This window comes from Triticum aestivum, chromosome 7D (genome assembly GCF_018294505.1).
Source record: "Triticum aestivum cultivar Chinese Spring chromosome 7D, IWGSC CS RefSeq v2.1, whole genome shotgun sequence".
Lineage (NCBI taxonomy): Eukaryota > Viridiplantae > Streptophyta > Magnoliopsida > Poales > Poaceae > Triticum > Triticum aestivum.
In genome coordinates this window covers 37,096,176-37,111,150 of record NC_057814.1, presented here as the reverse complement: position 1 = coordinate 37,111,150, position 14,975 = coordinate 37,096,176, and the positions used below count along the sequence as shown (strand labels likewise).

The 14,975-nt window shown below is 46.0% G+C and overlaps 2 protein-coding genes and 1 long non-coding RNA gene across 3 annotated transcripts; 1 reads left to right on the top strand and 2 right to left on the bottom strand.

The window, feature by feature from the left end:
* Positions 1–452: 452 nt before the first annotated feature.
* Positions 453–1,680, bottom strand: LOC123170710 (uncharacterized). Its single transcript, XM_044588506.1, has 2 exons — positions 1,395–1,680; positions 453–1,309 (listed from the first exon to the last, which is right to left on the bottom strand). The coding sequence occupies exons 1-2, from the start codon at positions 1,678–1,680 to the stop codon at positions 588–590; spliced, it is 1,008 nt and encodes a 335-aa protein (XP_044444441.1). The 3' UTR covers positions 453–587.
* Positions 1,681–7,387: 5,707 nt separating this feature from the next.
* Positions 7,388–9,588, top strand: LOC123170497 (GDSL esterase/lipase At1g29670). The gene is made up of 5 exons (XM_044588358.1): positions 7,388–7,926; positions 8,022–8,207; positions 8,371–8,483; positions 8,572–9,037; positions 9,230–9,588. The coding sequence occupies exons 1-5, from the start codon at positions 7,431–7,433 to the stop codon at positions 9,427–9,429; spliced, it is 1,461 nt and encodes a 486-aa protein (XP_044444293.1). The 5' UTR covers positions 7,388–7,430; the 3' UTR covers positions 9,430–9,588.
* Positions 9,589–11,441: 1,853 nt separating this feature from the next.
* On the bottom strand, positions 11,442–12,549 carry LOC123164440 (uncharacterized). Its single transcript, XR_006482439.1, has 3 exons — positions 12,173–12,549; positions 11,947–12,092; positions 11,442–11,646 (listed from the first exon to the last, which is right to left on the bottom strand). It is a non-coding gene; the product is annotated as an uncharacterized lncRNA (long non-coding RNA).
* Between the last annotated feature and the right edge of the window lie 2,426 nt (positions 12,550–14,975).

Sequence of the window (14,975 nt, the reverse complement as noted above, 5' to 3'; positions counted from 1 at the left end):
GTGCCCTAGAAATGCAGAAAATAATGAGAGTTCCAACCAAAAATTGGGTGCTCACTAGAATGGCCACAGCACATATAACAAGAGGAACCATATTATAGAGATTTCTTAGGCCTAGATTCTGTGCCTAATACAAAACTATCAATTTTTTAAAAGATATAAGATTTACTAGAAGAATAATGAGTTGAATTAATTCCAAATATACTTCCATTTATCAACGTCACTAGATTCTATTAATTCATGAAGGTATTTCTGTGGCAAGTTATGGTGGTTACGTAATGGAATATTTAAGTGATGAAATGTGGCTACATATTTTGGTTCAACTTTACTACGATTAATGTGAACCAAAGCAAAACAAGAGGTAAAATACGCATGAGACATTTCCCACAAAACAAGTCGAATCGATTGTATTCATTCGATTCAAAAACAGTTACATGAGCGACATATATATTGGAAGTACAGTTACTTGTGGATTATTGAATTAATTAAGCATGTAATAGAGTTTGGATCTTTTTGTAAGCTAATACAGTTTGGATCTTATTTCTTCCTTTCCTTGCATTGTTTGATTGTGCGTGTGTTTAGATATCCATTTATAACGCAAATGTCTCGACTGAGCTGGCGCCGCTGCGGTGGTACTGGGAGACAGCACAGTCTGTGGAGAAGAGGCCGGCTGAGAGGTACTTGGGTGCGCCGCCCATGATAGGCATCTTGGCCGTGACGTTGACCTTGCTGATGTAGTCGGAGCGGTAGGTCTGGCCGAGCACACCATCCACGTCATTGGTGAGGTCGTAGAACTTGAACCCGAGGTCGAGGTGCACGAGGCTGTCCTCCTCAGTCTTGCCATAGCTATGGACCCGGGAATCCTCATCGGTGATGGGCACGGCGTTGGCCGAGATGCTGAACACACCATCTAGCTCCACGACGATGGTGTTCACCGTGTCGGTACGCGTGATGGAGAGTCCGGGCATGGCCTTGGATAACCACCGTGCATTCTTAGCGGCCTCGACCTCCACGGGCTCGCCGTCAAGGGCGATCTGGACGTGGTCCTCCTCCTCGTCCCACTGAACAGCCTTTCGGGCACCGACATAGAGGCGGTGGCCATCGCCGAAGGTGATGCCGAGGGCCTGCACCCATGTGAAGTCACGCTTCATATCCGGGTTGTGGTTGCCGATGAAGTGTGCGTTGATGTGGAGGTCCTTGTCAGAGACGATACAGAAGTCCTGGTCCTTCTTGCCGTGGAAATAGAAGGTGTTGCCGTCGCCCCCTGTGAACCGCGGGTCCCCGCACGACTGACCCGGGAACAGATCACACACTGTTGCACATAGTTAACATAGCTAGATGGGTCAATATATTAAATTGCAGATGATAACTAAGGAGATGAGATGCACGGTACGTACTGCAGAAGGTCATGCAGTAGCTGCAATAGGCGAGGCACTTGTTGGGGCAGTTTTTTGGGCAGGAGACGAGGCAAGGAGGGCCGCGGTTGTCGGTGCACGCCACCTCGTACTTTCGCTTGTGGAACTTGTTGAATGTCACCGCCTCGAACCTGCCGTTGCCCGGCGGCAGTTTGCCTCTCCCCGGCCCGCCCACCCTTGGCTGCGGCGGCTGCGCCATCGCCACTGAGAGAGTCACCACTAGAACAACGGCCAGGAAGCACCAAGCTGCCTGCCGCTTCACCGCCATCGCTGCCGGCGTGAACGAGCTGTCAAAGTGTAGGTACGAAGAGCTTGTGAAGCCGGCCGGTGGTGGTCTGCGATGGACGGAGGATGGGTGTGTACTGTGTAGTAGGGGGTGGATCAAGACTCTTATAGGCGGTGAAGTAGCGTAGGGGAAGACAAAGGTGACAGAAAGTGTACACAAATACCCCATAGCTACGCTTGTTAATTTCTTGGGGAAGGAAAGCTCAGACTCTCAAAGACTAGAGAAGCGTTGACCTGCTAATTATTGTTCTCGTCTCATGTTAGTTACCATGTGTTTGTAAGTTAACTAAACGTGCGACGCTCACCAGCCGACCTGCCGACGGCCTCTGAAACGACCATGTCAAAGGTCAACCACTATCTTTTTCTCTTTTGTTTTTGGTAATCAGATCCACCACTACCTTGCACGCACATAGCGCACTTCCACGTTGCTCTTTACGTTAAACACGTAATTATAATTACGCAGGTGTAACGTTACTGCCTTTCTTTTTTGCTCCACAAGGAGACAACAATGACCATGTTCAGCACGTGTACTCTTATACTGACACCAGATAGCACATATCTCCTCAGAAAAAGTTATTTCATGAATATGAAAGAATTACGAAACAAAAGCCCAAACATATTTGGCTTCAACACAATAAAAAAACATATGTTGCACGCAATCGTTTTTGGTGCAGAATAAACAAGATGGATCACCGACATGCCTCCTTTTTCCTAAATTGTCTCTAGTAAGCACTTCGTTATAGACACAGCCGGAGACAAACATGAATCTTTTGGTGGCAACAAACTTTTCGTAGACTATCTCCGATATCGGAGATTATCCCACCAAAGTTAATAGCATTATCGAAAGATTTGACTGAATATACCCCTTTAGATTCCAAAGTCCAAACAGGTTCATCCGCTAGATCAGAAAGAGAAAATGTCTAATATGGTCTATCATTTGCACCCAGCATGCCATACCCGATTGATTGACGTATCTTCTGAAAGAAAGTTTCAGTTCTACCCAACAAACACCTGGGCTACAGAGCAATTAGGTTGGTTTCTAATGCAAAAAGGTTCCCAAATTGGGTTTTTAGGGAACAATCCCCATCCCACACATCATGTGAAAAAATGATGTTGTCACCATTCCCAATTTTCCAACGATAAAAACTTTTAGCAGCGGATAAGGCCCAGGTAACACTTTTACAAAAAGGAGAACCTCTTTCTACCCTGAACCTAGAATGTTAGGAGAGTTAACATTATATTTAAAAGCCAGAATTCCCTTCCAATCACTGTCATATTATCAACGAAACGTTTCCCCCAAGAAGCCAAAAGAGCCATGTTGAAATCCTTGAGATAGGGAAAGCCCAAGCCCCCAAATGTTATCTTCCTAGAAACGAGACACCAGTTAGCTAAAGGATACTTATACTGATCTCCTAGGTTGCCAAAGGAACTGAGCCATTTGAAAGTTAATGGCGTTAATAGCGCATTTTGGAAAGCTAATCACAGCCATTAAGTTAGAAGGGATGCTAACACTACTGGAAAAAGACTTATAGGTCAACTCACATTACTAGCGGGCGAAGTCTAGCGCCTGCCACTACTATAGCCTTACCAGTTGTAGGCACTAGTTTGCGCTTGCCATTGGTGACATCTGTCCAGGTTTGTCGTGAGACAAATGTTACGAGTGGCGGACACAAAACCGTGCCCGCCACAGCTACTTGAGTTACTAGTGGCAGGTAACGATACGTGCCCGCCACAGGATTTTTAGGTCTCACGGCAAATCTGTCCAATAATACCCGTGATGGGCAATAGAAAATTTGGGCAAATTCCTCGGCCACCTCCTCGTCAATATTGAACGTCATCAGATCACCTTTATGAAAATTGATTTTCATTCTTGAAAGGTTTTCAAAACAGGACAACATCCACTCAAAATTTCTGGATTTCTCACAAGAGTTTTCCAGAAACAGGTGGGTATCATCAACATATTGTAAGCTGGTGATCCCTCCAGGATTAGCATGAGGCAAAAGCCCACAAATCAGCTCCTATGTGGAAGCTTCAACAAGCATTTTGGAAAACACCACCAGGTAGACAGTTAGGGACCACAACGGAAGGCCGGTGCGCACCCAGCCGCATGGTATAGCCTTGCAGCTTCTGCCCTAGCAATGGACGCAATAACAATCAGGGATGGGATCCAACTGCAGGCTCTCTATATGCGGTGTGTATGTGCAATCTTCGAATGAGGAATTCGTGCAGCTGTGCAGCTCTTCAGATGATCATTGGTTCGACATTGCTTCTATATGATAGTAAAAGTTTAACATACAAGTTTCGTTAGACGGGGTAAAACCAATTAAAAAAATATCATGCTATAGTAGCATTCTGATCAATGTGGCGCTAAATGAAATAAGCATGCAATCGTTCTCTATAGCGTGATACCGTGTCGTTATAGCGCGCCATAGCTTCGCTATAGCGAAATTTCAGGGCATTGATATTTTGTCATAGCATGTTATTTTTTTTCCCAGGTAACACGGATGAAAATATCATATATAAATGGGGCAATTTCTTTAAAAAATGTTAAGAGAGGGGATAGAACTGAAAGTTGCTCTATCATTTGCTATGCCTAGATTTAGTTTACTTATTACAAAAATACTACAGGTACGGCCTGCTACAGTACCGCTACAGAACCGGCGGCGTTCGCAAGCGGTTTGCTGGCCAGCGTGATCGGCCGTGAGGGCGGCGGGCCGCTGGTGGAGTTCCGGCCGCGGCGCGGATCTCATCTGCGTCAGATCTGGAGGTACGAGATCCCATCTCCATGCCACCTCTCTAGCTCTGTACGCCGTGGACTGCAATTCGTTCGTTGGCTCCGGCGTTGATGAGCTTGGTGGAGTATCTTGGGGCCCAGGGGAAACCCAGGCTGGCTTGGCTGGCCCGGCAGCGGCGATGCCCAGGGGCGCCGCTTTCTTCCATGGGGGCGCTGCTGAGGTTCCCAACTCTCCACCCCGTCCTCCTGCCCGGGTGAAAACCCACAATCCCCTGTGGATTTGGCGACGGTGGCTCCTTGCGCGTCGTCACCTTCCTGAAGGCGCCGTCAAGGGTGTAGGGGCTCGGATGGGAGGATGCAGGCGCGGGATTGAGGTATGCTTGTGTGGATGCGGTGTCGGCTGTAGGCACCATCGTCTTTGACAGTGGTGCTCTGGTGCCTTGCCTCTCGCATTTTTGCTAGGTTCCTTGCTGCCTCTTCTTCGGCGTCCGACCCGATGAAGCTTCCCTTCTCCAACTAGTTGGGCACGGATAGTGGCGGTGCTGTCGGCACGGCTTATCCCAAATCGAGGTGGTCGCCCTAGGTCCATCGTGCGATGGGAGGGCGGCATCCTTCTATCTCTCGGGTGAGCTTCTCTGAATCTCGACGGTACGGCACCTACGAGCCATGGTGAGGGGGTAGGGACCCTCTTCGGTGACAGAGAAGGAAGGTGTTGTTTTTGCCTCCTTCCCTAGGTGCTCCTAGAGTAATGGCCATCTCCGATGGCTGGATTTGTCATGCCCTGCTACTCCGCCCTTGATTTGTAGGATACTAGTGTGGAGTACTCTGCCTCTAGCAAGCTGTAATCCTCATTTTCCTTTCTTAAGTTAGCCTGTGTAGGCTGCGGTTTTGGTTTGCTTCTCAGCGTTCCCCTTTGTATCAGTGTGGCCGTCGTTCTTTGGGTCGTATGTTGTAATCCTGGCTAGTTGATGGCTTTGTTAATTCAAAGCCGGGATCTTCGCGAGCCTTCGTTCCAGAAAAAACAGACCTTTCCTTAACCTGTCTTCACTACCCCCCTAAATTTCACCTGGGTAGGGCCCTTCACTCACTCTCAATCCAATTAAAAGATGTCAACTCAAGGATTAGCCTGTAAACTTAAGTAAATGTCCGTATGTGTATTACTCGTGTAGAGGGAAACATACTCCCGACCCCGACCCAACAGACTCCCGACCCCAGAGGTGATTTAGGGCTTTCGATGCCGCTGCCCCACTCCTCGCTGCCACTGGAGCGCCACGGGGCAAAGCCTAGGCGGGTGCTGATGGCGGCAGCGGCGCCTTTCTCCGCCATCACTTTTGGGGGGTGGCTAAGGTGGTGCTACACGCGTGTGTCCCAGTCTGGCATTGGGCGCTTATCGAGGGGGCTTATTCTGCAGTCGTCGGCTCACCTCGGAAGGGCAGCGGTGCGGGGGTGGCATTGCTGCAACTCTGGCCATGTGCGGTCTCCCTGCGGTAGGGTCGTGATGGCTCCCGAGAAAATCGTAAATTTCAGATGCAAAATCATAAGATTCAAAGATCCAAACTTAAAACTTATGGGATACAACTACTTTGTGGATCGCAAGGCAATTGGGCGACCTGACATGGCTAGGCAGGTGCGTGCGCCTGGGAATTTTTGATATAACATGTTTTTACTATTATGTATAAATATGTGGAATTCTAAGGAAGACTCGCTACTGGAAGAGTGCCTGGAGGTCTCAGTGAAGGCTGATATCATCTAGGCAAAGGGTTTCTTAACATGGGTGGCAGCGTAACCTCCGCATACGTCCACCATCACCTTTGACATAGGCATAGTGTCGGTCTATAGGACTCTACTGTTGCCGATCTGTCAGTTTTGTTTTATTTGTTATTGACAGACTTTTGAGGTTTTGCTGTGTGCATCCTAGTTATGTAGAGGCCGGGTGTTACTCATAATGTTTTGTATCCGTTTGATGCTACATTTTAAGATAATAAAAGCACCATTTATCGAAAAAGGGTTCGCTGAGCATTACACTCGCAAATCATACTCGACATACGTCCTTTCAGAAAAGCAGGCTTCGTCATGTTCCTTTTGTCCGGTAGTCTGAAGCTCTTCACTACCATTGCACATGCCCTTGTATTTCTATTACTGAAGGCGGGTGTAGTTTTTTCTTGCTCAAGTACGATTCATTTGTTTTTACTTTTTACCGAGGCAGCAAAATCAAAACGATGCAAACATAGATGAGAGTCGAACACCCCTGCCTATGGATAACCAAGATGCGCCCGGCCACAAATCAGGATCATCAACAAAATTGGTTGGATCCTGTGGAAATCCAACCGCTAACGCCCTCTATGGATACTAGGCAAGTCACAGTTGTGAGCTCTTCCGTGTTCAAAAAATAAAAATAAAATGAATTGCGCACTCTCGATCTGAGTTTTGAGCCGCCCGACTTAGCGTTGAAGATTTCAGATCTTAAGCATGAGCACGTGAGGCAGCGTATCATCTCACTATTTGACTTGTGAGGCTTTGACATAGTCTCCAGCATTCGGTAGTACTAAATACTACTGTAATATGAAGCATGGACGCGTAAGTCTGCCGTCAGCCCGATCACATGCACAGGCTACTCTCTATCTCTTCAGTTCATCCGTGGGTTGTTTCCCTCTGCCTGCGCGTACAAGTATCCAGCTGCAGTTGCATTATTACCTCTATATATATATACACGGAGAATCTTATTATTGCCGACTTACTTATGAGTTGCCGACTTGACCTGTTCTATACTTGTATTCCAAGAGTATCTTGATTAAATCTTGCTCCATACTTGTCGTCGTTCAAAAGACAGATCAACTTACATTGCTTGTGTGGCAGTCTGGGTCAACGCTCGCCATTAACCCAGCTTCCTGCCTAACCATAGTATATAAGGATACCCTTGAGGCCGTCAATCACAACGGCCAGTAGTAGCAGCTTACCAAGTCTTTCGATTGATTAGCTTGAAGCAGTTGGCAGCAACAATGGCGGCACCTGTAAGTTTGGTCCGGATAGGCCTCCTCTGTCTGTTGGCGATGTCCGCGTCGGCGCAATACCCGTCGTCCCCAAGCTCCCCGGACTCGTACCCGTCCCCGGGCTCCCCGGACTCGTACGGCTCCCCGGACTATCCCGACTCGTACGGCTCCCCGGACTCCCCGGACTCGTACCCGTCCCCGGGCTCACCGGGCTCCTACCCGTCTCCAGGCTCCTACCCGTCCCCAGGCTCCCCGGGCTCTTACCCATGCCTAGGCTCCCCGGGCTCCTACCCGTCCCCTGGGTCCCCGGACTCCTACCCGTCCCCAAGCTCGTACCCATCCCCAGGCTCCCAAGGCGGTTACGAGGGGGAGGGGGAGATCATTCCACCTAGGAATGTCACATGCAAGGACACCGACGGCAAGCGGCCTGGGTGCACGAGCACCTGCCCCGACCGGTGCCCCCAGCAGTGCATCGTCCTCTGCCCCGACTGCAGGACATTTTGCCGTACGTATTCAATCATGTTTCTTAATTGTTTGTTGATAGCCTTTTGGGTAAGGGCTCTACTGACATACAAATGCATGTCATGGTGAAAAAAATAGACGACGAGGTAAAGCCGGCGAAGCCCGTGCCGCCGCCTGCCATGTTCGTGTTCGGAGATGGGGCACTGGACGTCGGCAACAATGCATACTTGCCACAGGTCGAAACAGAGGAGGGGTACTCCCCTCAAGTCTCCCGATCTTGCAGCGGCAGGTTCAGCAACGGGGCCAACTTGGCTGACACAATCGGTATGTGCGTGCCAAAACGCCCCATACACATACTCTCTACTCACTGCTTGTCTAGGTTTCAATTGTGGCTTTGTGCATCACAATGGTGCGAAAGCTCGTGGGTTTTAACCTTGTTTTCCAGAAAAAATATATTCTAAATGTTGGTTCATTTCATGGTGTCCAGCGACATCCATGGGCTTCCAGGAGAGCCCTCCAGCTTACATGTCATTGGGTGGCAGGCTCAACATGTGGGGAGCGAACTACGCCTCCGCGGCTGCCGGTATCAGAATTTCTACTGTAAGGCAACCCATTGCACTTCATTTGCACTAGCACTAAATTACCAACATTTGAAATAAGAGAAGAAATGAGAGATGCTTGCATGCAGAACGGAGAGCGATCCATCTCGTTGCCGAAACAACTGGGGCACTTCAAGGCAACTAGGACCCAGATGGAGGCCAAGCTGGGCAGCGATGCCAAAGTACGCGACCTACTGTCCAAGTCTGTCTTCCTCCTTGGCATCGGCAGCCAGGACGTCGACCCAATGGTGAATGTCCAGGACTCAGATGTGTGGGCACATACCGAGATCCAGGAACTCATCGCCCAGTATGGGGAAGCCCTCACGTCCCTTTACGACATGGGTGCCAGGAAGATCGCCATCGTCAACGTCGGCCTTAGTGGGCAGACCTATTACAATATCTGCAACAAGTGCGTTGACAAAAACGCCATTGCGTTTGACACTGCCCTCAAACCCCTCATGGCCAGCCTCGCGTCCAAGAAGTCGGGCCTCTCCTACTCCATCGGCGACTTCTACGGCTTCACCACAGCCGTCTTCGCCAACCCAGCAAATTATGGTACGTAGTACAGTAAACTAACAACTGATACTCTTTCTTCTGTTGAAAATTAACCAACCACCAATGCCATATTTACCACAGGACACCCCAATATGGGAGCTGAATTCCACTATCTACCAACACACATGTGTCCAATATTCATTAAATAGTGGTTTGTTTCATTGTTTAATTGTTATGTTGTGTGATGTGCAGGGCTAATGAATACCCGGGACTCCTGCAGCCAGAGGGGCTACCCGGACTGGACGTACTGCTACAACCCAGATGGTTACTGGTTCTGGGACCCGGAGTTCATGACAGATAGGGCTGCCAAGCTGACAGCCGCTGCGTTTTACTACGGTCCACCCCAGTTTACATTTCCAATTACGTTTAAGGCTCTGCTGGAGAAAAAATAATTTCATCTTGCGGTATTTTAGTAGTATGTATTGTATTTGTTTCCACTAGACATGTGCTATGGAAGCAACTGAAATATGCAATAAGTATGCCATGAAGAATAAAACAGGTCATTCGGACCTTTCTATCTATATGATATTAATAAATATTACTCCTACTGATCTTCTTTGTACCGGTGTCTAAAGAAAAAAATTGGTTTTGTGCCCTTTGGTTCCGGCAATGGACCAAGAAAATTTCTTGATGACCGCAAACACACCGTTCACTGCAGTATAGATTTTTACGAACGACAGGAGCAAAGGTTGATCATGACTAGCAGCATTTTCACCTGGGTCATCACATGGAAATAGCTTACTACTATCACCCTTCTGTGAGATAACGAGAATAACGGTAAGGTAAACTAAACTAACAACACAAAACCAAGCTAAAGCTGTAATAAATAAAAAGGAAATAAAGACAAGACACAAATCCTAAGCGAGACAAGGAGTAATAAAATGTTTTAGGATAAAAACTATTTTGACATGATCTACTATGTAGAGGATGTTAGAAGGCATAGCTAAAACTAGACCGAACAGATTGATTCGGTTCTTCGGTTTTAAAGAAACTTGATATTTTAAAATTGCTTAACGATTAGTTTATAACACATCAAGGACCAGTTTCTGTAGAACCAAAATTTTGGTTAAGTTCTTGGCTTAAATTAACATATCTGACGTAGATTCAGATCACAATCGGCAGTAAATGCTTGAAATTTGTTTGCCAACAATTCCTTATTTTCCATCTGTTTTTGACAAGCAACAGAAGCAAAAGATAGTAGTACCATCATATGAACTTTCCGCAAGAAAAATTATAATAGCAACAACCGTATAATAATATCATTATCATATCATCACATTCATTAGATAAGGTACATCTTTGGATTGTAGGAATTTGAAAAATCAGGAATATGGAATACGTATAATTAAGATACCATGTACTATAAATTTCAACGTGATTTCAAAACACAAGAATTTTGTGACAGGTGCGTTTGGATGGTGCGTAATAAATGAACACTTGAATACTGTTGGACCGAGGAGAGAGAGAGAGTATATAGAGGGAATGACAAATTTTATCTACAAGCAGTAGTAGTTACCCCCTAAGCAATAGCCCTCCACGTGTCCCACCCTAGCAGCAAAGAAACGGGTCACCGGGTTCCAAAAGGATCCGATATGGCTCACCTAATTAATCAACTATTTAAATTAGTTAAAAATTTAGATAGCGGTTCTGTTGCAACTAATCTCGCGAGTTGCTGGCCGGCTAATTGCATGCATGCATGCATGAATCGAGTGGAATCGATAATGATAGCCACTAGCCACGTACTCCTCCTTACATGCATGTACGTGCATATGTCCTAATCTTAGGTATATACTCCAGGTAGAATATAGATATGTTTTACAATATGTACAAATACTCTTGTTTGGCCTATGGGCCTATTATTTTTTTAGTGGAATTGTATGTATGTATGTATGTATGTATGTATATTTAAGAATAATATACTAATTACAGTACAGGGAATGCATATTTACTTATTAAAGTATTGAACATCACTCATGGAAAATAAGTGTGTGTATATAAACCTTTTATTGCAGTATGGGGAATATACACTAAATTTTTTGCAGTATGGAGTAATATTTTTGGTGTATGAAGTATCGAGTTTATCATATATTATTTTGAAGTGTAGAGTATGGAGTATGAAGTATGTGGTGTATGGAGTATGGAGTATGAAGTGGACTATGGAGTATGGAGTATGAAGTATGTGGAGTATGGAGTATGAAATACGTGGTGTGTATCTTCATAAATTAGGTAGTATGGAGTATAATTAAGTAGGTAGTCTGGAGTATATCTGTGAGTACAAAAAAAATTAGTATATATCACACAGTTGAGTGGAACAATACAATTTTATCCATGGCTCAACTGTCTCTTCGAGCTCAGGTTGAACGATTATCTACACACTCATTTCACAATGGAGTTTGTTGTCTGAGCAGATCCTATACAGCCATACTTTGTAGCAGCCGCCGCACTGGAGCAATCACCCGTCGACGATTTGTCATACTATGTCGCGCGGCTGCTGCTACACCGTTCTCTTGCTGCTGGAGCGCTATCCTGTCCGCTGCGTAAACCGCATGTCATCGTGGCCGCCGTCATGCTAGAGCAGTCACGGAGTCTCCCGTTGGCCGCCGTTGCACCTGCACATTGAGGCCAAGTAGTGTTAGTCGTTGTGCCACAAAAAAATAGAGTATTTATAAAATGAAAATTGTGAAGTAGCATTAGAAAATAGTATCGTGTAAATGTAGTAGTATATATATGCACTACTATGTGAAAAGAATGTATGGAAGTACGTGGAAAAAAGTAGTATGTAGTATTGGAGTTTCATGCATGTAGAGGCGTTATCATCAGGATCCATCATGCACCATATTTCTTTCCATATGTGTTTGCTCACGTAGATCTTTTTTCAAGTGGTAATGTGTGGTCGTTGCATTGCTCACCTCGGTGACATCCGCCGCCGTCATCATGCAGTCGCCGTACGTCGCTGCGTCTAATTAACCCTGAGCCGTCATCAACGGTGTCAATCACTCGCAGGTGCTCGCCTCAACAGGCTACTCCCAGACGGTGCTTATAGCCTATTCATCATCTAAATAAAGCAGATGGAAGTTCAAACTTCAAAGAGCAAGCAACGAAACATTGGAACCTGTGGTGGAAGTGGTATCAAACCTGAGTCAGCTAGCGACGTCCTGCCGCACGAGACGGCGGATGGTGCCACGCGACGCCGGCACTCACTTGCTTCCGATCTATGGCAACAACATGGATCTATGGCGGCGACATGACAAAAATTCTGGACGTGGAAACATCCATGGAGAGAGAGAGAGAGAGAGAGAGAGAGAGAGAGAGAGAGAGAGAGAGAGAGAGAGAGAGAGTCGGTTGGTGGCACACGACGACGCCGGTCCCCTGTCTCCAGCCGGTGATACTCACGACGAGGCCGATCCGCCGTGTCCAGCCTGTGCGGGACGCAGCCTTGAGGCAGATCGCTAGATAGAGGAAAAATCGCTTGTTGTTGGTAACAAGAACATAGAAAGCTATTTTTACGTGGAGAAAATTGCAGTCAGTTTTTTGGATAAGCTCACGACCAGATAGTTGTGGTTAACCATAAAATAAAGTAATTAACGAATTAGTACTAAACGGGTGGAACCTCATCTAACCCGTTAGGATTCTGTTGGCCATCTAGCACGCTTGGATCGGCACATGAGATGAACGGTGGATTCTTAGGTGGTAACTACCACTAGGTGGTAGAATCTATTTTCTCTCTCTCTCTCATATATATATATATATATATAAAAGAAAATCCATCCTACCATCCAGGGGTAGTTACCCCACATACCTCATATACTACCATATAGTATTATATATATTACTTTATAATTATAAATATGTTCATATATTATACATAACATATTTCAAAGTGAGTTACATCAAAAAATTGCAAGTTGGCCCATGATTTTTATTATATTTGCGAAATACGTATATATTTGTATGTAAAAAAGAACATACTCAAAATACGACACATACTACCTAAAAAGACATGCATATATAGTAATAGAATTAATTTCCGTTATCGGCTGTAAGGCGTGCCTCCTCCGCCCCGTGGCTCCGTTGGCTGGCATGGTAAAAAAGCTAGTTTATATGGTAACATGATTAAAGCTTTTACCAGCTCCCATGCCAACTAGTCTACTCACTAACCTCGGTAAATGTTCTAACAAAATATAGTAACGGGATTAAAACCATTACCACCTTATGACTAGTCAACACAGGTATTTCTTTTTAATGAAGAACTTATTTCATGGTAATTGCATTACGACGAGGTATGGAGCAAATTGCTATTAGGTGTACTATGTGTACTATAGGTAGTAATTGCATTACCATTTGGTATAAGACAATTTTTATTAGAATGTAAATAATTTATGACATACTAATGCTTCAGAAAATTAAACATTGCTCATAGTAAATGTTTGAGAATATTACTAGGTAAATTTAATGGTAAAATCATTCATTACTATATGTCTTAGTAGTATAGCACAAGAGCGAAGTAGTAAAAGACTATATTCCTAGTAATAAGAATCTGCCATCGGTCACGTACAGTTACCACTATAATTAATTTTTACTACATACAATGCAAAACTTTACTATCAACTGGAACCAGATTACTACCCGTAATGGTGGTTTCCATAGTTACGACCAATCAAAGGAAATTTACGTTCAAAATATACCGCTTAGAGGGCGCTAGCGTGGGAGGAGTTGCTCTTTGCCTCATGCGGCCTGGCCGGAGCGTACGAAATCTAATTCCGCAGTAAACCGAGCTTTCACAGTGATTTGAGTTTTCGGTCGTCCGTTTTTTCGATCTGGGACTTCCTGGCCGTCCGATTTTGTGGCTGTAGCGATCTATTCCGCAGTCTGTGTTAACTGGACCCGGCTGTCCTGTCGGCTGCTGCCCCACGGGCCGAAACCGACGCCTGTGGTGCATTGGGCCTTGGGCGAGCCGGCAGCCCACTGGAAGGAGGGAGAGCGACCGCGTCGGCTTTACTCGCGAGCCCAACCGAAAAGCTAGCGAACCCTAATCGAAGGAGGGGAACGGGAGCGCATCGATCCGGAATCAAGCAGCCATCCATCGAAGACCGCCGGGGTGCGTCCGTCCACAGGGATGGGATCGAGTCCAGTCGATCCCAGCGACCGGAGGAGCGGGATCCAGGTGAAGACGAGTCCATCCGGTCGATCCCAGTGACCGGCGGAACAGGATCCGGGTCAAGCCGATCCAATCCAGCGCGTGGTAGAGGTGTGAGGTGCGGGCGAGGGAGAGACGCCTCGTGTACTGGTAACTTCTCTCCTCTCCTTCAATCTCGCATTTATGGCATTGTTCTGCTGGAAACTGCTCTGCTCACCTTCAAGCTCGCGATTATGGCCTATTATCAATTTATCATTCATTCATTCATTCATTCATGCCTATTATCATTCCTTCATTTGCTTAATGCCTGGGAAAGTCGCAAACCTCGCCAGGTTCTATATAATGCTTCCCTCCCTGGCTGCCTATGCACATCTTACTCCAGCAGCAACATCTTCTTCGGCGACATGCTCATGTATGCTACTTGCAAATTGCATCAATGTCCTCGTGTCATCTCAAAAAAAGATACTCATATCCTCTCCCAAAAAAAATGTGCAGGTGATGTTCATGCTAGGTGTTGACAATTGATTTGGGCAGATTCTGCAGCTTCCTATTGTCCATTGTTGTGCTCAGTCGTTCATCATCTCAAATGGCTCTTGGACAGGTAATTACTCCTTTCAGCTTTTGCTATCAAATTTAATACTACGCTGCAAATCCTTTCCTCTGGGATATCGAACAGGTGCGTTAGAAAAGTAGTATTACAATGCACAAGAAACGTAACCATTCCGTCGTAGAAGGAGCCGAAGCCTCAACTTCTTCTGCCTGTACTAACAAACGAGCAAAGTCCAATTATGTGGACCACTT

Coding starts and splice junctions, on each gene's coding strand:
- LOC123170710 (XM_044588506.1), bottom strand. CDS start 1,680: ATGGCGGTGAAGCGGCAGGCAGCTTGGTGCTTCCTGGCCGTTGTTCTA. Junction 1,310..1,394: donor CTACTGCATGACCTTCTGCA/GTACGTACCGTG, acceptor TATGTGCAACAG/TGTGTGATCTGTTCCCGGGT.
- LOC123170497 (XM_044588358.1), top strand. CDS start 7,431: ATGGCGGCACCTGTAAGTTTGGTCCGGATAGGCCTCCTCTGTCTGTTG. Junction 8,208..8,370: donor CAACTTGGCTGACACAATCG/GTATGTGCGTGC, acceptor CATGGTGTCCAG/CGACATCCATGGGCTTCCAG. Junction 8,484..8,571: donor CCGGTATCAGAATTTCTACT/GTAAGGCAACCC, acceptor GCTTGCATGCAG/AACGGAGAGCGATCCATCTC.